Here is a 24,710-nt window from a genome sequence, read left to right on the forward strand (position 1 = left end):
TCTTTTGTTCGAATTTATTTTTTAACTTTTTGAATTTTTCATCTTTTTGTCATTTTTGAGTACTTTATAAATAAAAAAAAAAAAGTTTTTATTGTTGCATTTGATCACCATTTAAAAACATAAAAACATATTTGTCTGTTTGTCTAAATTAAAATGGTCCTGTTATAACGAAAACTAAAAGGTGATGTTGTTTTTAAAAACCGTTCGATTTTGGCACATGTGCCAAAATCGAATGGCAAACCCGCATAAAACCGGGCAATCTGGCAACCTTAGTATAAGAACAGTTGCTTTTAAAGAACTATCAAAATGCACAGTGCCATTTTCTCTTTGGCAGAGAACGTGACTCTTTTTTATGACATACTATTATTCTGAAGTTAGATCATTACACCTGCTTTAGAATTTTCTCTTATTAATTTGATTTGGGGTTTGAATAGCATCGAGGTAATATTTAATTTGCCAAAAGGGTATAAGTGACAAAATGGTCGATTTTGAGTTCATGATGCTAAACGATTCTTCATATTCCAAACTGTATTCCATGATTTTTTCGTATTTTTAGAATTATTCTAACATACTTTTACATTTGAAAGCAAAATACAAATTCTCTAAAAATACATGGAAAATGGTCAAACACACCAATTTAAAAGCTTGTTATCTTGAAATCAGCTTTTATGAACTTATACCCCTTTGGCTACAAGGGCCTCAGTAGTCAAGCTAATAATGTTTTTTTCTCTTGAAGTAAATATCTGATTAATATTTAAATATCAGTTGAAACAAAAAAAAAACATACCTACCAAGTTGATAACATAAATTTTTATTTAGTGTTTGCCTTAAGCGTATTTGAATTTATATATTCTTTCAAAGTATGTTTTGTAATATTTATTTACTAAATCAATTACTTATTCTGTACCTGAAGATAATTCGGATGAATTCGGTTAAAATGAGAAGCATACTTTAATCACTTCATATTCACTATATTACATCATAGCATTAACTCAACGATCAGTGAGATAATTAAAGAGTAAGTTAAAGGGTGATACGGTCAAAATTTGGTCAATATCAACTCGACGTATTTCATTCAATTTTGCATTTAAAAAACCTGAACACCCCTCATTTTGAAGGTGTGTGTGTGTGTGTGTAGAATGTTGCTCCTATTTTGATTTTAGAATTCACTCTTCAGTTGTCAAAATGCCGTCCAAAGAAGAAGAGCAGCGTATCAAAATTTTGCTCGCGCATCGCGAAAATCCGAGCTACTCGCACACAAAGCTAGCAAAATCGCTAAAAGATGCCAAATCAACCATTACAAATGTAATTAAAGTGTTTGGGGAACGTTTGTCGACAGCCAGGAAGTCTGGATCGGGGGGAAATCGAAAACCGGAAGCCGCTGAGACGACAAAGAGAGTTGCCGGTAGTTTAAAGCGAAACCCTAACCTCTCTCTCCGAGATGCCGCAAATAAGCTGGGTGTATCGTCTACAACCGTGCATCGAGCCAAGAAACGAGCCGGACTATCGACATACAAGAAGGTAGTGACTCCAAATCGCGATAATAAACAAAATACGACGGCCAAAGCGCGATCCCGGAGGCTGTACACGACGATGCTGACGAAGTTTGACTGCGTGGTAATGGACGACGAAACCTGCGTCAAAGCCGACTACAAGCAGCTTCCGGGACAGGAGTTTTATACGGCAAAAGGAAGGGGAAAGGTAGCAGATATTTTCAAGCACATGAAACTGTCAAAGTTTGCGAAGAAATATCTGGTTTGGCAAGCCATCTGTACCTGTGGCTTGAAAAGCAGCATTTTCATAGCTTCCGGGACTGTCAACCAAGAAATTTACGTGAAAGAGTGTTTGAATAAACGTCTACTGCCTTTCCTGAAGAAACACGTTTGTTCGGTACTGTTTTGGCCGGATTTGGCATCTTGCCATTACGGTAAAAAGGCCATGGAGTGGTACGCCGCCAACAACGTGCAGGTGGTTCCCAAGGACAAGAACCCTCCCAACACGCCAGAGCTCCGCCCAATTGAGAAATACTGGGCTATTGTCAAGCGGAACTTAGAGAAGACCAAAAAAACTGCTAAGGTCGAGCAGCAGTGCATGGCAAACTGGCTTTCTGCGGCGAAGAAGGTGGACAAGGTGGCTGTACAAAATCTGATGGCAGGGGTTAAGCGTCAGGCGCGGCAATTCGGATTTGGAAAAGCGGAAGCCTAACTGAATATTTTTCCTGAATTTTATACAGATTAAACTTAAAAAAGAAATTTAATTTGATTTTTTAAATAAACGATTTCACCGATTTACACGCGTTTTCCCTTGACCAAATTTTGACCGTATCACCCTTTAAATCAAATACATTTAATAAAATGATTTCTTTTTGTTGAACAAAAGCTGTTCGTAATCACAAAATACTATTTCTGTGTATTTTTTTCAACAAAAAAATTGGGTTCTAGAGGCTTGAAGTTTTTTGTTGTTTTTATTTTTATCAGTTTTTTATCAATACCTGCACTCCCGATGTTCAGAAAGCTCTTATAGTTGTCTCCGCTCGAAATCCGGGCCAGGTAAGGTTTCGAAAAATCGATGAACGTTACCCGAACGTCTCGCATATGCTTCTTGTTGAAGAGTTTGAAAGGACCCGAACGTGCGCCACTGCCACGGTTGAGAAGTTTGCCGGCGAAAAGGCTCCGAACGACTCCGACGCCGGTCCGATTAGGAGACATTTTCGGATCTAGCTGGTCCGGTTGTGGCAGAGGTGGACTGAATTCCGTTTCTACTGTTTGCAGTTCCACTTCTGGATCGGTTATCTCCTCATCGGACGACACGCCGAGAATCTGGTCCAGTGTAAGCGATCGCAGATAGAGCTCGGTTTCATCTGGCCACGTTTGTTCGTCGCCCAAATCATCATCCTCTGGATTGAAATCGTTGATGTCGTCAAGCGATGGAGTAATGCAGTTGTCCAGCTTGGGAATGTATGGATCTTCAATGTACTCCAAGCTTGGGAGTTCATCTTCGCCAACTCCCATTTTGGAAGGGTTTCCGGAAGCCGACTCCAGGTTTTACAAATCCTGAATTATCGTTTCAGATGACTAGATGTGGACCAAAGATTATTAGCAACCAATCCAAGCAAACATTACGACAGTAAGGTCGATTGAAATTGTTTGCAACAAACCATCGTGGCTGGCGTTGGGTTTCATCACATACCAAAATTCTTCACTGGCTGGCTTCTATGACGATCCATTCATCCAATAGCGTAAGACGATTGATGGTATACGGTTGGATTGTTTTCGTTTTCAGATTTTGCGCTAGGAAGGCTTTGTGGCTAGAGCGTGGTTTTATAGTGTAACTTGCCTAACGCTTGTTTTTATTGCTGTTTCTCGGTTCTCGGCATGTTCGCCTGCCAGCAATGTTTCGGTTTTGTTTCGTGGAACTTGTAGGAACCATTCGAATGAAATTGAAATGGAAGAAATAAACGACTTGACGGAGAAGAATGCGAGCCAACTTTACGTAACGGGTTTATATTGACCGTAGTGGGTCTTCACTTTTTTCGCCAAGTTTCGCTCGCTGCATGCGACTGGAGGGAACTTTCGGAACACCAAACAATCAAATTAGGCCATTTTTTCATTTCTTTCTTCCCTTCGCTTTCCAAGCCCGAATAACACCAATCTGCGCCACAACCAATCATAAATTCACGGTCAACTGATTAAAGAACATTGTCACATCAGCACAACTTCCATTCCTGATGTAATTAATATGGGTCGTCTTGACATTCTAAATATAATCACTGCCAATTGACTCTTCGTTCAGGGAACAAGTCTTAATCAGCTAAGCTCTGGAAGTCAACTTCCTGAACTAAAGCCATTCACCACATGAGCATGGGCTTTTCAACGGGTATTAAATATCAACAAGGGGGTAAAAAACACACACCAAACTTTTAACCGCAAAACCTATAACATCCACGTTAATGAGTTAGCGACAGCAAACTCTTCTTCGAAAAAAAAAAAGTTTTGCACTCTTGAGCCGAGATGAGGCATAAAGAAAGCCCTTTTTTCTGCTACACATAACTTCACTTAGAGATGTTGGTTAATGATGGCAACTTTCACACGCATTGTAGGACCAGCTTCAACTTTTTTCTTTTCTCTGGGAAGTCTACTTCTGGAGCCGTACGCGTGACCTTTCACAAATCGGCATCGTTTGCGTGGAGTAGCTAATAGGAACTTCTGCTGATCCCGTCGGTTTGCGCGTCATCACACCACAATCGAGAAGTGGATCATTTGCGGGTACACGTGCTTCGACACCGACGGGCTGACTTAAACTGGCCGTGCTTCGGGCTTGAATTGATTTTGGTAGAGGCGTATACAGTCTACAGACAGACCAAACGTATAGACGACGAGGCGATACGCGAGAACAGTCCATTGAAAGCTCGCTCTCTTTATTGCCATGCTGGCCGATGATAGGTGTTATAGTTACCTGTTGTTAGGTATTACAGTGTGTAGCTTAGTTAGTGGAACTATCTTTTCGGCTGTAGCTTAGTTTGTACATATGAAAAAAGCCCATAAATCTCAAACGTAATTCATTCAATTTTCTCTTAACTTACCAAAGATTAGCCTGAAGCATGTAATGCATAGTTCATCATCAGTGCATCCAGAACTGTATATTATACCACAGCGCTCCTAGTGGTCGGATCTGGAGAGTTTTGTATGACAGTACATTGTTTTGGAATGTTTCCTCTATCAGTGTAGTAAATTTCATTACGATTCTTTCTATTTCAAAAAAGTTTCATGTGAAGGAAGTAGCAAAACGAATATTAATTTTGGACACCCACTTCAAAAACCCGATGCGATCAAGTTGAAAAATGGCGAAATCGCATCATTATTTCTTCTCTCGGCTTGGCTCTCTGCCCACCGTAGCTAATCGGAGAGCAAACAAACACGTTCTGCTGGACGCGCTGCTTTTGGTTTTAGAAATTCAGGAATGATTTTACGTTTATAATTTTCATATGTTTGTGAAATCTCACAGCGTTAATTGTTGCACCTCACTAGAATGTAAATTTAATTCCCTTTTCAATGGATATAGTCTTGATTGCTTCAAACGGCGAGAAAGCACTGAAAATCCAGGTACAACCTGACGGTGGACCACAAAAACAGATGAAATTCCAATTTGTAAAATAATCGTGAATTTGAAAAATTCTAGTAAATTCAATTTTTGTTGCATCAAAAATCTAGACAACAAAATGTTAGAATTAGAATAAATTTTGTAGTCATATTTTTTCAAAAACTCTACCATCGCTCAAACAGTTTTTACTAGCAATCGAATGAAAAGTAGGTAGACCAGTTTTTGAACTTTTTGTGACCCTTTCATTAAAAAAAAAAAATAAAAAAAAATATTTCTTGGCTTCATGATGTAGACATTAACTTCAGCTTTCATATGCATAAGGAAAATATTTTTTTGAACGTGTTATATATGAACTACAGCAGTTTTCCTGAGGCATGTTTTTTCTGATTTTTTCTTTCATACTGAATAACGAGAAAACTAGTAGCCTTAGCTATAAATAATGTTCTAAACATACTTTACTGACATAACAAGGTTTATATTGACATAAGTTTTATATAAAATTAATTATAATTCAAACGACTTAGATAGATTTTACTTTTGGAGTGTAGAATTGACACTCTAAGTCGGAAAAGGGAGTTTTTTTTTATCCAGGCTTCCAGGGTTCGTCCATAAAAAAAGTAAAGATACAATATTCAAGAACTTTTGAAATCATTTGGGATCCCCGAAGAAATTTTTGTTTTTTGAAGCTTCTGAAAAAAGTTACAAGCCTTCAAACTTGCAATAGTGTTAAAATGACACTTTAATGCGGATGAGGTTTAAAGCAATATCAGATGATCAAATGAAAAACAGAGTTGTGTATGATCAAAAAAAAAAAAATCAAAAACCTGAACTTTCAAACCAAAATCAACAAACCCAAAGTTTTGAACGCATTAAAAGAAGTAAATCCAAATCAAATTCATTTTCTGACCATAAGCAAGCATAAATAAAAGCTAGGCATCTGTTTTCTATACATTGAAGTAATTTTTATGTTGAAATCCCCTTGAGATTTCGAGAAAACGATTTTATTATAACTGTTGTCTGAAATATCGAACCCCAAACCGTGCGGGCTAAGGGCGCCTATTTAGGTTTTGGGTAATATTTCTGTTTTTTTCTGGCAATATTTCCGTATAATTTCATTGAAAATAATAGAAATTTATAACTTTCATTCGACGAAGCTGAAGTTATATAAAAATCAATGTCTTTTATTTTCTATGGACTAAAAAAAAATTAGGGTTGCCTTGCCATATTATGGAGAAAGTTTTTCCATAAGAAATACTTTATTAAATCTATTTTGAGATCTTCAATTCTCTCTTAAGATGTTTATTAGAGCTTAGATCCGAATTTTAAATGACAAAAATCATATATTTATTCTATTTTGCCTGTTATTTTAACATAGAGGCATATTAAAAATATGATAAGGGCATACAAAAACACTCTCTTATTCCACTTCCTAATCATTATCAAACCTTCATAAAAGCTTAAATTTGTTTTACTTTTTAAGTTCATTTGAATAAGATACAAAAACCACCAAACAATGTGTTTTGAGCTTCTTTACGTATAATTTTTAAAAGTCAAAATATTATGTATGAATTTTTAAAAAAAAATTGAGTTCATAAAATTCTTTCTTGCCATATGTTCAAAGCGTATCACCTTCAAAAAGCATTGATTAGATATGAATTTAACCCGCTAGGCCCCTTTTTACCCTACACAAAACTAGTTGTCTGAATTTGATATTTCAATTCAACATGCATAGAATTCAAAATTGATTTACTTATTCATTATTATTTTATGAAGCCGTTTCATATTCAACTGTTTATAGGGTTTGATAATCTCTAATAGCTGTGTGCTTTGCTACACCCAAAATAGTTTGGAAATTTATTTTACGGTATTTTTCACGTAAACTGAACTTTTGATGCATCCCATCGATTCTACGTGATTCCGGAGTAACTTATGTTTTTCCTCATGAATTTCACGTAAAGTCTAAGGGAATGGCTTCTGAAATCGATTGAGCAATTTTCTCAAACGTTTGGTTGTAAATTCTTATGAGAAAAAGAGCTGGCATCAATCATTGTTGAGCTTTATTTAGGTTGTGAAAATTGGGTTGGACGATTTTTCCGTAATTCTATGTTTTTTCGGAACCTTATCAACGTACTGATGCTGAAATTTTTACGCCCGTGTAGATCGAAAGAAAAGGGTAAGTCTAAGCAAAAAAAAAATTGATCCCCGCTGACAGAAAATATATTTTCTCCTCAGGTCAAAAAGTGATACGATAATAGAAGTTCCGGCACATCGAGAAGGAAGAGCTTCGTGTGCCAGAGGGTATTATGGACGCATCGTAAATGGTGAGTTATTCATAATTTCTATTTTTTTAGTTATTATTGAAATACGTTTTTTCTTTTTCAGGCTTTTGGAAACCAAAGTAAACTGGGCCGCAAGAGCTAGCGGAAATCGAATTTATTGTTAATCAGCTAATAAGTGCAGTAGAAAGAAGTGCAGTGATAGTGGTTGTGTTTTGTTTCGAAGAATGTAGTGAAAATAAATTAAATTGAATAAAACTTTTATTTCTTTTATTAAAATCAACAGAAAAAAAAGGCCTCATCTAAATTAACCCCAATTTCATTTCCAAACTGAAATTATTTTATGTATTCTTCATCTTCACATCGTACGAATTCTTATTGAGGTGCGTTCACCTGTTGTATTGGTCGAAACTACGTGAAAATCAATTGGATAAAAATTATGTAGTTTTTCACGTAGCCACAACGTGCGGATTATTTTGGGTGTACACTATCCGAAAATTAAAGAAACTTGATTGATTTGTACACTTTTTAGAAATAAATTTCAAAATCATGCAGAAGCAACCTTTTTAAAATAATTATTGTTCTCTAACTATCAGAGAAAGATTGTTTGACTTCTTGCCAAATTTGGTACCTTTTGATTTTCTTTTTTCTCCCTTTAACAATTGCAACAATAGCGTTAAACGACACAATTAGTGGTATGAATAAGGTTTAGCAATTGCTCCGGTAGCTTTTACTTTGCTCGAAATCAAGCAAAGCAAAAGCCCAAAGCATTTGCTTAGTTTGGTATGAATAAACGTTTGCTTAGCAGATGTGTACTAAAGTCTTAGAACATAGCTTTTGCTTCGAAAAAAAGAGCTATCCAACCAGCAGAATCTGAAATTTTCTAATGTAAAATGAAAGAAGACGATCAAAAAATTGAAAAGTACGGCTAAAATAGCCATGAAATCGACGGTGCGGGTGGTGGGTGTAAGAACGATCGGAAAAATTTAAGTCAATACATGCTCGTATGTTGATGTTTAAAGAAAATTGAATATTGTCAAAGAAAAAATAACCAAGCTTTTTAACATTTATCATAAGCTCTCCTACACGTTATCGGATCGGGATAATCCGATATATAAAAAAATAGGCAATAGGCGCGCATCTTAACTTAGATGTTTTTTTTAATCTTTGAATTATAAAAAAATCATATAAATTTGGGAGATCTGAATTATGTTTTAAATTATTACAACTTTCTTCCAACTTCAAGCCGATTGGGACTTCTTCCACTGTAGCCGGATTTTTTTAATTTGAAATATTTACTAATTGATTTGTTTTGTTTCATCTTAGACGAATCATTTCATACAACGACAGGAATATGAAAAAAAATGGGGTTATCACTTCGACTGTTCTTTATCTATGTTGAAAATGCCTTTTTAAATTGTATTGAAGTGTAATATTGCTAATTTTATAAATTCATGACGTTGTTGAAGAATTTGTTTATTGGAAAAGTCTGCTACCAAGCATGCTTAGAAAATAAAGTAATTGCTAGGAGATTTCTCGAGCGATTGCTTCAGATTTGGGCTTTATTCATACCGAACTAGCTTGTTCTAAAAGTAAAAGCTCCTGACTGAGAAAACAGCTGTCAGAAAAAACTTTATTCATATCAACCGAAGCAATTGCTTTCTGCGACTGCTCGAATGCTCGATTTAGTTTAGCAAAAGCAATTGCTAGGGGTTTTTCATACCACCTAATATCGAGTGATTTCAACGAGTTTCGATCGATAAGCCACGAACCTTACACGCAGAAAAAAGATTTTTTATTTCAAAGGAAAGTGCCGCAAAAACAAAGGATTTTTTCCTTTGATTTTGGGATAAATAAAAATTCCTTTGGTTCAAGGACATTTTCCTTTGTTTCAAAGAATTTTTCTTTTGAAAAATCTTTTAATCAAAATCCTAATACTTTGAAACAAAAAACAGTTTCATTTGATGCAAAGTTCTTTCCGTTTGCTACAATATAATTTAGATTTAGATTAAAAAGGATTGGTTCATTGAACCATTTTCCTTTTATTCCAATTGGAAGAAATATTTTCGGTTATTCATAAGTTCCTATTAGGAATTTGTTGGACTTAATATTTATCGGTGGAATAACAAAATAACTAAAGTTCCACATCATCAAAACGCGCCATCAGATAAATAAAGGAAATTTGTTCCCATTGCACATGTATTCTACATTCATGAATAAATTGAATTAACTCACGTGGTTTTTTTGGTCATCTTATGACGTCCTATGATGATCGCATGCACTTCCGCTCCGAATTCCACCAACCAAGGTCTTGGCTCTGCTGCCCCGGACAAAACGAACTAATTGCCCGACATCGGACCTCTGGATGCTGCTCGTATCGTGCTTGTGGGTGGCCTGAGAAGGAACAAGCGGACTCCGCTCAAGGTTTCCAATTCCCACCGATGGCTGACGAAATGTCGCTGCTGTGCTGCAGACCTGAAGGGAGCCAAGTGGATTCCCGGACATCGGACCTGTGACTTCTGTTGGTGCTGCGATCCTTGATTGCTTCCGGAACAGTGTCGGAAGGCTTCCGAACGGAAGAGATGCTGCTCGTGCTCACTCGCCTGATTATCTGGCAAGCGCTCGCTGATTGGGCTTGTCCTCGTTTCACCAGATTCCCGGCACTAGTTGCTGTCGTGTTGATGCGCAATCTGGAAGGTGTTCTCAAAGGGCTGCCCCCTGAGGCGACTGCTGTTGCGATTCGCCGATGCGGCTGGCGAAGTGTTGCCGGATGCTGATGTGCTCGATGAGAACCAAGCAGGTTTGCCGGGCACCGGACCTCCGGGTCCTGCTGGTGTAAAACGACCACGAAATCCCTGGCTGCGTTCAATGATGAGGAATCACCGGAAGTGATGTTGGCAGCTGCTGGGAGAAAAACACGCGTGGAACAAAAAAAAACCCTGCGGACAAAGTCCAATTAGTTTTCCAATTTTGCTCAAGGTTGCTTTTTGGTGTTGCTTACCCGATATGGGGTCTTTTGCCTTTGGTAATCCTTCTGGTGCTTTGTTGTCCGCTTTGCTTGTACTGTGGGGATAACAACCAGGTTAGCAACGCGTCATTTCGAGCTTTGAGGTTAACTCACCAGATGTGTTTAGCGGCTCTACTTTTTCTTGCACCGTTCGCCGGTCCGCGATCTTGCGAATTCTGCTTGGGCGAACTTGAACCACGGATGGTTCTTCAACCAGCACTGGCCTGTTTGACCGGCGGAACAACCTGGCAAGAATAAAATTGCGTGAGCGGGCTTTGCTCTTTTAGGATGGCAGTTTTTGTTTTTTGCAACTCACCAGCAGCTGTAGACGACGACCGTTCCTTCCCCAACGTTGTTACGGTGACTTCCGCGGCTAACTTTGGAGGCTTGAGGATGACCTCCTGGTGCGCTGGTTTCTCCTGTCCGGATCACGTGGCCACCACTTCTTTTTTTTCCACTGAGGAACAGAATGACCGGCAAATTCCTCTTCACACGCAACTTTCGTTTTTTTTTCTTTCTTTTGCACTGAAGCAAATTGAATTGTAGGAATTCGTGCTTTTTGACATTTTCGCTGTCGCACGAGGGGTCTCCTTATTCACACAAATACTCGTCCACACTGAGTGGACTCGAGGTACTTTACAGCTCAAAATTTCATGAATGTGCGTTGAATACATGACTGACTAATTATTGTTACACAATCCTATCATGGGACCAGAGTTTTTTGTGAGGCTTAGAAGAACCTCACAAAAAACTCTCTGCTTGCGCTTAGGTTTCGAAGCGCAGAGACTTTTAGGAAGATCAGAGAATGTGGGTAGATCCCACGCGTAACTGGATTACGATGAGCGGCTGAACCGCTAAGACGGTTACTACATAACAACAAAACTATACGGCAGCTGAACTGCAAAATACGGCAACATTGTGTGCCTAGACGGTGATCTCAACGCCATCTCATGGTGGCTAAACGTCTCTGAATATTGCACTCTGATAGGTCCCATGAAACATTTAACTTAAATCGTGATAGCTTAACTAATTCAAAACTAGACGATTTAACAGGTAACAAATGAGAGGTTTGGCATTAAAACTAATCTACAAAAGATTTTAAGCAAGGCAGTAGGAAAGGGAGTATTTAGTTCCCAGATCGCCAGGAGTCCAGAATAGAGGTTATCAACCGCGCCCCTAGATCGCGTTGCTTTTGATGATTTGTCCTGACGACCCCCAAACCGTACTTAATGTTTGACTTGACCCAATGGATAGTGTTTAAGACTGAGTTGGATTAAATTGCGTTTTTAAGGCTTAAATTCTTCAACGTATTCTCTTAGCAAGTAGGTTTTGTATTCAAATTGAACAGCTTTACCATAGATGAGGGTTGTTTGGTGGTTTGTGGCCTCCAATCTTGGTCAGGGCTTATTTTAGCGGCATGTTGCTCGTTGTCGTCAGTGGTGGTACTGCGTACATAGCGGGATGATCGAATAGATGAGTGCCTTGGACGTTTCACAGCCTACACTGAAGTCGATATGGCGGTAGCGGCCGTCATGATGTCTACCCCTCACAACTTGCAGGGCAGTGCTGTATTCGCTGGAATGTCGTTTTCGGGATGTGCCTGCGTCGCTTCGCTTTTGTGGTGGTGACTTTGCTTCGCCGGTTCCTCTCCTGGGATGGCGAAGTGACGCTTTCGGCTTGGCGTATTCGACTGTTGCCGAGTTGGGTGTGTCGTTGCATCGGGTATTTCGTCATGTTCGATGGTTTGTTGGCTGCGTCTGCTGACTGCACTTGTTCTTTGATGACGAGTTTCCTCCGTAGTTTCTCTTCGGTGTCTTGATGTCTTGTTCCGTTGATAGTGTGACGGGTTTTCGCTTTTGGGTGTTCGATGACTTCGGAGGCTCTTCATGATGTTGCTTGGAATGTACAAGAATGACTGTTTCTCCGAAGAGCATGAGAGGTGAGGTTTCCAGAGTAGATGTTTTTCCGTCAGCCCTCATCATTTCGTATTTAGGCGGCGTCTAAAGCTTGTGGTCTGCAACATGAAGTCTGCTTACATAGCTTGAATCTGTACCTGCTATTCGTTTTTGTGGTTGTTGGTGTCCTGACAATCGTTTCAATTGCAGCGACGTGGTGTGTAGCGCCTGGCAACGGTGACTCACCAGTTCTACTATCCCAAGCGCGATAACGCTGCTGTGAATGACAGGATTGCTTTCAGGACACTGAGCGGCGGCAATCCCACGCAAGGTTGCCGGCCCTCCCCAAATTCTGACGAACTGCATGGCCGAGTTCTCAGAGTCCGTACAGCTGACGCTGGTCCCACGCAAGGCCGTTGTCTCCTTCATGAGCGCCTACTTCTTCGTGTTCGTCGGTGTACTAGCGACGAAATAGCATCAGCTGTGTTCCATGGAGTTGTTTGGATGGAAGAATTCTGCATAGTTTGGTCCGAGTTGTTGGGGCGAGGTTTCAAAGATGATGTTGGTCCTTCAGCCTTCTCCATTTCGTGTTTTCTGCTCCAAGTGAGCTCGTGGTCAGCGTTTATGCTTACATAGCTTTAAAAACTTTCACTAGTCTGCCTTGATGTCTTTCGTATGGTATCGACCTCGTTTTCCGCTTGCGACGTCTTCTAGGGTGTAGAGATTGGTCCCAAGGACTTCTTTCACCACTGCTGGCACGAATTTGGGATCCAATTTACGTGTCATGTGGTCTACCTTCGATGATAGTGTAAACGATCTGCGCCATACTAAATCTCCTACCTTGAACTCTACTGTTCTCTTGCGTAAGTCGTACCGAATTTTGGATTTAGCATGGTTGCTACTAATCCGCTTGACAATAAACTCCTGGATACGCTTCATTGAAGATAGTCGGAGGTCTAAGGCGACTTTCGGATCTTCGTTTGTGTTCAAATCTTCTTGGACGTAGAGATCGGTGTGTAGGATCAATTCTTTTCCGAAGTTCGCAACGTGTGGACTGACTCCCGTTACGTCATGCTGAGCACTGTTTATCGCGGCACAGATTGATGGTAGATGCTCATCCCAGCTTCTATGATTTTCGTCAATCAATGCCCTTATGCATGTGATGAGTACCCGATTCACTCGTTCTGCGTTGTTGACCATAGGACAGTAAAAGGCCGTTAGCATGTGCTCTATCCTATACTTGTTCAGCAAGGTTTTGAACACCGACGAAGTAAACTGCTTGCCGTTATCCGAGAGAATTATTCTGGGCCGGGAAAATTTCAGGAATACGTGATTCTCCAGGATTTCCACCATTTTTGTAGAGTCTGCCGATTTCATAGGGTGAACGACGATGTATTTTGTGATCCAATCTACTACAACCAACATCACTGTATTACCGGAACGCGAACGCGTCAGAGGACCTACGAAGTCTACCGATATAAGCTCCCAAGGAATGCGAGCTGGTTTCAGTTTTCCCATGGTCGGCATCATTTTTGAGTTCGGTGCTTTGCTGGCTTTACAGGTACTGCATCTTCTGACGTATTGCGCTATGTCTTCGCGCATCTTGGGCCAGTAAAAGTGCGCTTGGATCCTTTGGAACGTTTTTTGGAACCCCAGATGAGCGGCTGAAGGAGCGTCATGATTTTTCTGCACTATTTCTTCGCGACTTGCCTTAGGTACAGCTTTTTTCCACCGATGTGCGGTTGATCCCGCTTCATCTTTGTAAGAGCAGTTCTTGTACAGTTCTCCTTGGATGATCTGGTAGTCTGCAAAACGGTTTGGATTTTCTCTGACACCTTTTAATACTGCTTCGTACCACTCATCTACGTTGTCTGCCCCTGACAGGGTCACCGTGTCCACAATTCTTGACAGCGCATCAGGAACTACGTTTACCGAGCCCTTTCTGTAGCGAATCTCGAAGTCAAAGGCGTTTAACCGGATCAGCCATCTGCACATCAACGCTGTTGGATTCTTCATCGTCTTAAGGTAGCTAAGTGCAGAATGATCACAGTACACGATGAAATGAACGCCTTCTACGTATCCTCGGAATTTCTCGATAGCTCTTATAACTGCCAGGCACTCCCGCTGCGTCACTGAGTATTTCCGCTCCGCCGTCGACAATTTTTGCGAGAAGTAACAAATTGGATGTTCTTGACCGTCAGTTTCCTGTGTGAGCACTGCCCCAATCGCTACATCACTCGCATCGCAAGCGATCGAAAACTGCTTCGTGTAATCCGGTGGCGCGAGAATAGGCGTCGATACTAATGCTGATTTGAGTCGTAGAAATGCTTCTTCCGCTTCAACCGTCCAACGAAACTTGTGCTTTATCTTGGTGAGCTCCGTGAGCGGCGCCGCTATCTCCGAGAAGTCTGCTACAAAACGACGATACCAGTTGCACATGCCGATGAAGCGCTGCACCTCTTTCCTGGTCGTTGGAATCGGAAAATTGACTACACAGCTTGTTTTCTCTGGATCAACCATCCAGCCATCTTGGTTTAACACATATCCCAAGTATTTTATCTCCTTCCTACAGAAACAGGATTTTTCAGCAGAAATTGTCAGATTAGCTGCACGAAGTCTTTTGGCCACTTCTTCCAGTAACTTTATATGCTCTTCAAAGGTCTCCGAACACACAATAATGTCGTCAAGGTAGTGGAAGACCTTTGGTTCCATATCCGCGAAGATGGTTACCATTACTCTCTCCAGTCCTTGGCTAGCGGTGCACAATCCGAACGGAACTACCTTAAACTGAAAATGGCCTCGCTGAGGTACCGTAAATGCCGTAAGTTGCCTTGAAGCCGTTTCAAGAGGTATTTGCCAGAATGCGTCCTTTAAGTCTATCGATGAAATGAACTTGCAGCCGCTGAGGTTGTTCATAATTGCTGCAATCTGCGGGATTGGATACCCTTCATTGATCATGATGGAGTTTAGGTGGCGAGCATCCAGACACACTCTATATTGGCCCGTCTTCTTCTTCACGGCTACCAGCGGGTTGTTCCACGGTGAAAAACGAGCTTCTTCGATAACGTCCAGCTTTATCATTCGATCCACTTCCTTGTTTACCTCGTCCAATACGTATTTTGACATCACATAGTAACGTTGCTTTTTCGGCTGAGCGTCCCCGATTTCAATGCGATGTGTGTAAAGATGGGTGCGACCGAGACGACCGTCCGTTGCTGTTGGGAAGTTCGCTACTGTTGCTTCTAACATGGCAAATTGTTCCGGTGACAACTGCTTCTGCTGATGCCTCCTGGTCGTTGCATTGTTGACGACGTTACTGTTGACCTCCTCTTCATCGTTGCTCAGGACTTCATCTTGTAACTTCATGCTACAGCATATTGCCTTGACTCCGAATTCATTCCAAAAGTTCATCCCCAGAATCACGCAATCCGGTAGGGTTGGTAACAGCAATACTGGAATTACACGAGTCTTTCCATTGTAAGCGATAGGTAAACGAACAAACGTTTGGAAATGATGCTCCGTACCATCTGCAGTCTTAATTCCTCCAGCCAAAGATCCTTTCCGCAATTTCAGCTGCTCCACTAGCTGTACAAAGCTTCCTCCGAGAAGCGAACAGTTCGCCCCGCTGTCTAAAAGGCCAGTAATGCTTTTTCCCAGGACTTCAATTACTGCATGCGGTCGATTGTCGTTGTCGAGATTGATAACTAAAGAGTTGACATTGTTAAAATCCGGTATCTGGGAAGGATCATCAAAACATGGCGAGGAATTCGGTCCCTCCGTTACTAGTTCCCCGCCGGGGCGTTTCCCGAACGATGACGGCAACTTGGGCAGCTCCGTAACGAAAAACCTTTTTGCCCACAACGATAGCAGAACAGTATCGCCTGTGGTTTGGAACAATCCATAAATCGATGCCCCTCTTCGTCGCAATTCCAGCAAATCATTGGTGGTCGAGTGTTCACGTTCGTTGATTCTGGATGCTCCTGAATAGACACTGCAGGCCGAGATTGGTTTTCCCGCGTGTTTGTGGTGTTTTGTTCTCTGCGTTCAAATCTCACCCTCAATGCGTCGACTTGATGAATCAGATCCTCCAACCGTTCTTCCACCTTGTTGTTACTGTCGATCACCGACGGTTCACCGTACGAACTCATTGCTTCTTCATTTCTGCGACTATTAATTTCTTCTAGCATGTTGACTCTTCCGTAGCGCTGATTCAACGGAGCATTGCGATTAGCGCGCTGTACTGGCACTGGTGTAGCGAGCGATGGTTCTAACAGTGATGCTGCAGGAAGTAGCATTCGCCGCTGAAGCCGTTGGAGCTTTCTAAGCTCGTCGAATTCCTTGCATGCTTCTACTAGTTGTTCAACCGATGCTGCTTGCTGTGCTGCCGCAACCGGAGCATATGTAGAGTTCATATTCTTCTTGATGATAAACAACTTCTCTCTATCCGTTGCAGGAGGATTGGCGTAACTAAACAGTGTTGAGATATCCGCGAAGAAATCGCTAAAGGTTTCTTGCTCTCCTTGGAGCCGATGATACGCCTCAGCCCTCAATATATATGCGTAGCTGCTTGGTAAGAACTCTCCCCGGATCAACCGTTTGAAATCTCCCCAAGACCTCAAATCGCCTCTCAAAAACGCTCTAGCATACCACTTCAAAGCATCGCCCTTCAGTAAGTGCTTGATGTTCTGCAATAGCACCTGCTCAGGAACTTCTTCGGACAATGCGAACACCTCCACGCTTTGAATGAACTCGTTCAATGATGTGCCATCTCTTTCGCCTTTGTAGAAGATCTGCCAATTGTGAATTGCCTTGCTTGAAGAACGTCGGTCTTCCCAACGCTGCTGTTGGTAGGCTTCCTGCTCCCGACGCATGAAGCGCTCCAGTAACTCATCCCTTAATCGGCTGTACTCATTCCTCGTGGCTGCTTCTTCTGCTTGTTCCCTAAAAGCGTACGGTGGCGGAGCCGATTCGTCTACCGGATACCCAGGCTTCTCGTCACTCCTAGGTGCACGCTGCTGACCGAACTGCTGAACGTAATTGCCTTCGCGCAGGTATGTTGCCGTCTGCTGTGATTCATATGCGTCGCGCTCTCGGTCCGAAAGCCGTTGCCTCTGCTGGTGTCTTCTTGGAGCAGGTTCTTCTACAGCGGCAGCACCGCTCACCCATGGTGAATTCCCTAAGTACGTGCTGTCGCGCTCTGAACTGAAGGAGTTGGCTTCCGATAGCGACGCCCTGCGAACTGACTTCTCCCTCCCGATGTAGACTGGCTGATTCAAGCTGGCTGAGGTCATGTTCCTCGAAGGCTTTGGTATTGTTCCCGTTCTGCTCGAGTCGGCCCGGGAAACATTCAGATCCACTGCTGCTGCACCATGATCCTCACTAGCACTTTGCACTTGCCCACTTGCTTTTTTTCGCGGGTTGCTTAGCACATCTTCAATGTCCTCCAACGAACATTGAATAAGAAGAGTAAGTGTTGCGTATGTGTCGTTTAATTTTGCCGGCGGTTCTACTATTGCTAAACGTTCACGATAATGAATGAGACGCGACGTTGCTTGACGCATGAATTGGTAATCCGCGGATTTAAACGCTACTTTTAACCGTTCTAGCAAGTTATCTACGCGATCTTGACATGTGCGGATGTTTTGCTCCGCATCCATAATGTGTGAAGAATTTTCATAAATTTTGTTGTTTCTTATATCCTCTAGCATAATTTGCCGAAGCCTTAACGCTTTCGCTCTTCTAGGAAGAGAACTTAAATTAGCTACGTGACGTAGCGCCAACTCATAGCTCACCTCGTCTTCGGAAAGACAAGCTGGATCCATATCCATTGTTTAGAAAAAGGGTCTTATATTCTTAATTGCTAAATGCCAAACCTATTAACTTCAAAATGTGCTGCTTAAATAAGCTACAACACACTAAACACCACAACAAATTAAAATGTGGGTTAATTATAGTTGGGCGCCAATGTTGGACTTAATATTTATCGGTGGAATAACAAAATAACTAAAGTTCCACATCATCAAAACGCGCCATCAGATAAATAAAGGAAATTTGTTCCCATTGCACATGTATTCTACATTCATGAATAAATTGAATTAACTCACGTGGTTTTTTTGGTCATCTTATGACGTCCTATGATGATCGCATGCACTTCCGCTCCGAATTCCACCAACCAAGGTCTTGGCTCTGCTGCCCCGGACAAAACGAACTAATTGCCCGACATCGGACCTCTGGATGCTGCTCGTATCGTGCTTGTGGGTGGCCTGAGAAGGAACAAGCGGACTCCGCTCAAGGTTTCCAATTCCCACCGATGGCTGACGAAATGTCGCTGCTGTGCTGCAGACCTGAAGGGAGCCAAGTGGATTCCCGGACATCGGACCTGTGACTTCTGTTGGTGCTGCGATCCTTGATTGCTTCCGGAACAGTGTCGGAAGGCTTCCGAACGGAAGAGATGCTGCTCGTGCTCACTCGCCTGATTATCTGGCAAGCGCTCGCTGATTGGGCTTGTCCTCGTTTCACCAGATTCCCGGCACTAGTTGCTGTCGTGTTGATGCGCAATCTGGAAGGTGTTCTCAAAGGGCTGCCCCCTGAGGCGACTGCTGTTGCGATTCGCCGATGCGGCTGGCGAAGTGTTGCCGGATGCTGATGTGCTCGATGAGAACCAAGCAGGTTTGCCGGGCACCGGACCTCCGGGTCCTGCTGGTGTAAAACGACCACGAAATCCCTGGCTGCGTTCAATGATGAGGAATCACCGGAAGTGATGTTGGCAGCTGCTGGGAGAAAAACACGCGTGGAACAAAAAAAAACCCTGCGGACAAAGTCCAATTAGTTTTCCAATTTTGCTCAAGGTTGCTTTTTGGTGTTGCTTACCCGATATGGGGTCTTTTGCCTTTGGTAATCCTTCTGGTGCTTTGTTGTCCGCTTTGCTTGTACTGTGGGGATAACAACCAGGTTAGCAACGCGTCATTTCGAGCTTTGAGGTTAACTCACCAGATGTGTTTAGCGGCTCTACTTTTTCTTGCACCGTTCGCCGGTCCGCGATCTTGCGAATTCTGCTTGGGCGAACTTGAACCACGGCTGGTTCTTCAACCAGCACTGGCCTGTTTGACCGGCGGAACAACCTGGCAAGAATAAAATTGCGTGAGCGGGCTTTGCTCTTTTAGGATGGCAGTTTTTGTTTTTTGCAACTCACCAGCAGCTGTAGACGACGACCGTTCCTTCCCCAACGTTGTTACGGTGACTTCCGCGGCTAACTTTGGAGGCTTGAGGATGACCTCCTGGTGCGCTGGTTTCTCCTGTCCGGATCACGTGGCCACCACTTCTTTTTTTTCCACTGAGGAACAGAATGACCGGCAAATTCCTCTTCACACGCAACTTTCGTTTTTTTTTTTTTCTTTTGCACTGAAGCAAATTGAATTGTAGGAATTCGTGCTTTTTGACATTTTCGCTGTCGCACGAGGGGTCTCCTTATTCACACAAATACTCGTCCACACTGAGTGGACTCGAGGTACTTTACAGCTCAAAATTTCATGAATGTGCGTTGAATACATGACTGACTAATTATTGTTACAAATTTTGAATAATAAAATGAAACAATTTACATCTTAAATTCATTTTTATTCACAAACTTAACACAAACACTGGTTCACTATAATGGAATTGACCGGTCCTAAATGTTAGCCTGAGGGCATTCTTCTTGGGCCAACTTCCGGAAGCAACTCCGGTTGCTAGCTTTATTGGCCATCCAACTGGTGATTGCCGCTGAAGAACGGGCCGAAGATGATCAGACCGCTGGATTTTGGGCGGAATCAGCCGTGGTCCTGTAACAATGCAAAATCTTAAATAATCACTTTTTGTCTAACGGATTAACACGCACTTACCATGGTATGCATTCCTCATCCTGAATCTTCCTAAATAGCTATCGCTTATTCACTAGTTTTGATTTTAAACACGACCGGCCAAAATTTAACCGAAATTCGGTACTTGCTCAATCCAAATTATCTTCTAAGTTTGAAGTTTTAACTTGAAGAAATTATTCCTTTCTGTTGAACACATTTTTCTTTGGTCGAAAGAAAATTTACTTTGTTTCAAAAAACATATGCAATTGAAAAAATGTCTTTTGAATCAAAGAATTTGTTTAAAATCAAAGTCCAAAATTATTCAGTTCAAAAAAATAATTCTTTCTTTCAAAAATTATTCATTTGAATCAGAACGAGAATTCATTGATTCAAAGAAAACAGGAGTTTGATTCAAAAAACTGAGTGTTTTGAATCAAAGTCAGTTTTGTTTGGTTTCAAAATCCAAGTTTTCTCTGCGTGTACATAATGTCAGTTGTTGTTCAGCCGAACATTTTTAATTGTTTTGCAAAATGGTACATAATGCGCCCTCTTAGGGGAGGAGGGAGAAGATGTTAAATGTCACAATGGAGCGATGAGTTCAGTTCTAAAATTTAGGAGGCGTTGAAGGCCATGAGCTTTACATAAGGTGCGGAGATATTTTGATGCTGTCACAAATACATCAGTATCTTCAGACTGGTGTGCATGCAATGCGGTCTGATTTGCATCAATGACGTCATAAGAGTTGTTTGGGTTGCAATTACGGAAGAGTTTTTGATTTAGATAACTTTTGTTTAATGAAAAAATGACCAAGTGCTGCATAAAATCCTGCAAAATTTCGCAGGTCGACGCTAAGAAGCAACATAGAGCAGTGAGTTTTCATCAGCTACCGAAGGAACCCGCGGTACGCAAAAAATTGCTCGCGTTCTGTGGCCGTAAGGATGGATCCGGCATATACGTGTGCTCTCAGCATTTCGAATTGACGGAGTTTGTCAATGTTTATATGTTTTTGTCGCAATAATCTTTATGTTTCGTTTTTTTTCTCTCAGCTTTGCCATCCATTCGTTGCCCTCCAACTGAGTCTGCTCGATCCATTAGAGCAAAACTGAGGAACCGGAAGCAAGTGGTCGAAGAATTTCTACAGAGAAATGCAAACTTGGGGATCAGTTAAAGTCATCGCCCTCGATTACAATAAAGCATCTTCTAAGATGGTTATTCCACGACGACGGAACAATCCACGGTAAAAAAAACGCGTTCTGTAACAACCGAATCACGCTGAAAAAAGCCATTCAATACTCATTTTGAGATGGGATATTCACTCAACAAGGATATATGTTTCACCTTTTATACGAGCGTTCACCATTTTCAGTATTATAGTACTTTAATCATGTTAATTTGACCAACTTTTCTAGTAAACTGTATTACGCACTGCAGCCCCAATGATATTATGACGTCATCACTGTAATACACACAATGTTTACGTTTTTTCGATCACCTATACCACGGCAAACCGAGTTCATCCACACCTCTACATCTAGCTCATGGCGTTGAAGGGCTCAGAGGACGGTAAGTTCATATTGAAATTCGATATAAGCAATTTTTGAGCAGATTTTTAAGTGACTGGCATTTGGAACTCTATCAACTGAACTGAGAATCATTGTTTTCATTTTGATTTCGATCGAACTCAAAGGAACAAGTAAGTAGAACAAAATAAATTTCGGTACATATCGAATTTTAAATACGGCGAATGCGCCACAGCTCCATAAGCTCCCAGCAAAAATATTATTTTGTTTTCTTCTTTTCTAGAAAGCAAAATATCCTTCAGATACCTTCGTAAAATCAAAATGAAGATCTTAGAATGTACTTTTTAACCCTACTGATAACTAGGTATGTTTACATTTGGCGCATTCGCCCTTTTCAAAATTCACTACCGATTTCTTTTGGATTTAAAGCAATCCAGAGCATGTTGACAATGTTGTTTGGAACTTGCAATGATTAAGCAAGAAAGTAACCAGAACTGAAGATAGCAAAAAGTTGTAATTTTCATAGAAATCATCAATCAATTTAGCGAGAATTGCTATGTTTGTTGGTTTGTTGTAAGTTATTATAGTAAATCAATAAATGGTTGTATCTTTTCATTTCTTTTTTTGGATTTTTCAGATTCTGTTACAAATTAGGTTCTGGAGAAGCTTTTCGCAATAATTTATGCTTCAACATTTTTTCTGAGTCGGAATTGTTGGAGAAAACAAATAGATGAAAATATTTATTTTAAATTCTTAATGTCTGATTGATTAAAATTTATTCAAATATACTATTTTTTTAAACTCTCTAAATAAAATTCATTCATGTCTGACCGGATTAAAAAAATATCACAAAAGAAGAACAGGAAAATTTAAATGACCTGACACTCACTCACACTCATAATCCACTTGCTCGATCACTTAGAACTCACTTAACCGCTCACTTATACATTAAAGACCACGAAGAAATTTAAACCCAAAAAACACAAAAACGTGGCATTCTCTATCTCTGAAACTACTAGACCAAATTCTACAAATTTAGTTTCTTAGCCATGGATTCAAAGAAGCACGTGATGAACACAATATAAGGGGTACAGTCTACGAAATTTTAAGAAACGAAGAATGACAAGAACAATCACTGTTAGAATTCCTTAAAGCATGCAATATTTACAAAATTCTGCAAAAATCAAATAATCAAGACACGAATGCCGCAAAGATGGTAAAGTGTCTCAAATAAACAAAAAAAAAGTTTCTTCGGGATATCTAAAGTGTTTTTCACAATTATCTAAAGTAAAATTTCTTTATAAAATTTATAACTTTTAATTTACGCTTATTTTGACAGCCACTCGCGCCAAGCGAAAATACGAGGTACCTATTTCGTACTTGATTCGCAATGTGTTATGAAAAAAAATCATTTGACGGTCACTTAAAACTGACATGAATTTACGTATGTACAAAATTCACTCCACTGACCTATTTTAAGTGAAAATTATTTTCGGTGTTGTAATTTAAAAGTTACATATCAGTAGCAGAACAATTGCCTGCTTATGTATATACGGAAAAAAATGACAACATAAGAAACCTAAACAAAAAATTACATTGGAAAAACAATGCCACACAAAAATATCACAAATCTCACGTACTGACTGCAGCTTAATAAATCTCACGTATTGGACGGCTTGGTTGTTGAAAATCTAGTATTTGTCATACATAAAACTTCACCCCAAATCGATAAGCATAGAATTGTGTAAACATCGAGAGATGGTAGAAAAATCAACCAGGATCTGATTTGAGAAGGTTCATATATTTTGGTATCCTATCAATTCAGCCAGTTGTTAAAAACTGCTGAGGCCCACCAGATAGTTCCGAAGGCTATGGATTAAGGCGAAGTAAATTATAAACAAACGAAACGGTACAACAGGTGGATTTTGTTTTTGGTCCTGGTAACCGTGTACATCATACTTAATTTAAGTTTTGCTGAATAGTGGTAAACATGAAGATAGCTTAGTGCTTTATGATTCAAACACATTCAATAAACCGCTTGATTTCTTCGCCTTTGGTTAAGTAAATGTGCTATCATTTCTTTCATCTCCTCCTAAATTCGCTAAAGTGATATGTCCATGGATTGCGATTGATCCTTATTTACTTCAATAAGTAGATACCTTTCGTTTTTTTATATAATAAATCCAAACAACTTCAAAAATGATTTAAAAATATTGCTCTCAAAAATATCGCTGCATTTCAAGCGTCGATGAGTGAAAACCATTTCAAGACGCAATCAATCTTATCAAGGCGAATTGAAAAGCTTCAGCTAACAAAACAATAATCAAAGCATGACGACCATCTACTAAAACAAACTACTTTTGAATTTGAATAGTTTGTGTTTTGTTTTTTTCTGGCTTTTAAGACAGGAAAAACAAAGATTCGGAATATAGTTTTCCAATCCGGAGAATTATTATTATATGTTAAAATGTGATACCCCATAGATTGGTGGACATTAGAAAGTATATTTCAAAATATTTAGTTTGGAAACAAGATCGCTTTTATTTGTATTATGATAGTTCAATTATCATTTTCAGCCATAGTAATAAAAACTAAAAATCTTCGGAGGCAGATAGAATTAATTTCGATCTGCTAACAAAAACAATACCTGGAGCAGTCCGAGAGAGCAACCTGTTCCGTTTGAAGTTTACCGGACAAATTTTGATCATCTACTTACATGAAGGTGTTTCTTCCATTGTGTTTCACGTTAGCACCGCACAAACTAATAATTCGAATACGAATCGGGAGGGATTTCTGCGTAAAACTTTCGGAAAATCCTTTTAATTGCACTCCGGCCAGCGAAAAATTATGATTCAATTTGGAGGAAAATGCATACCGAATTTCGATGACAGCAATGACGTATGCAGGGAGAGTGAAATGAGAGAATGTCAAAATATCTCGCGATGAACAGTGCAGGGACGTATTCAGGAAAGCTTGCTGGGTAAGTTCAGGGCGATTCACACTAGGCAGAAGATTTGGAGGAAAGTGTTTTAATAAAGTTTTATACACCTTAACTAAAAAAAAATTGAATTTCT

At 40.5% G+C, this 24,710-nt stretch overlaps 2 protein-coding genes across 2 annotated transcripts; both read right to left on the minus strand.

Moving 5' to 3' along the window:
* Positions 1–2,399: 2,399 nt before the first annotated feature.
* Positions 2,400–4,303, minus strand: LOC129752803 (uncharacterized). The gene has a single exon (XM_055748581.1). It carries the CDS (start codon positions 3,009–3,011, stop codon positions 2,400–2,402), a length of 612 nt encoding a protein of 203 aa, XP_055604556.1. The 5' UTR covers positions 3,012–4,303.
* An 11,757-nt stretch (positions 4,304–16,060) lies between these two features.
* Positions 16,061–19,298, minus strand: LOC129757668 (uncharacterized). The gene is made up of 2 exons (XM_055754951.1): positions 19,149–19,298; positions 16,061–19,086 (listed from the first exon to the last, which is right to left on the minus strand). Exon 2 carries the CDS (start codon positions 18,104–18,106, stop codon positions 16,061–16,063), a length of 2,046 nt encoding a protein of 681 aa, XP_055610926.1. The 5' UTR covers positions 18,107–19,086; positions 19,149–19,298.
* Between the last annotated feature and the right edge of the window lie 5,412 nt (positions 19,299–24,710).

Source organism: Uranotaenia lowii, chromosome 3, assembly GCF_029784155.1.
Source record: "Uranotaenia lowii strain MFRU-FL chromosome 3, ASM2978415v1, whole genome shotgun sequence".
Lineage (NCBI taxonomy): Eukaryota > Metazoa > Arthropoda > Insecta > Diptera > Culicidae > Uranotaenia > Uranotaenia lowii.

Excerpts from the sequence above, each read along its gene's own strand:
- LOC129752803 (XM_055748581.1), bottom strand. The coding sequence starts at position 3,011 with ATGGGAGTTGGCGAAGATGAACTCCCAAGCTTGGAGTACATTGAAGAT.
- LOC129757668 (XM_055754951.1), bottom strand. The coding sequence starts at position 18,106 with ATGGATATGGATCCAGCTTGTCTTTCCGAAGACGAGGTGAGCTATGAG.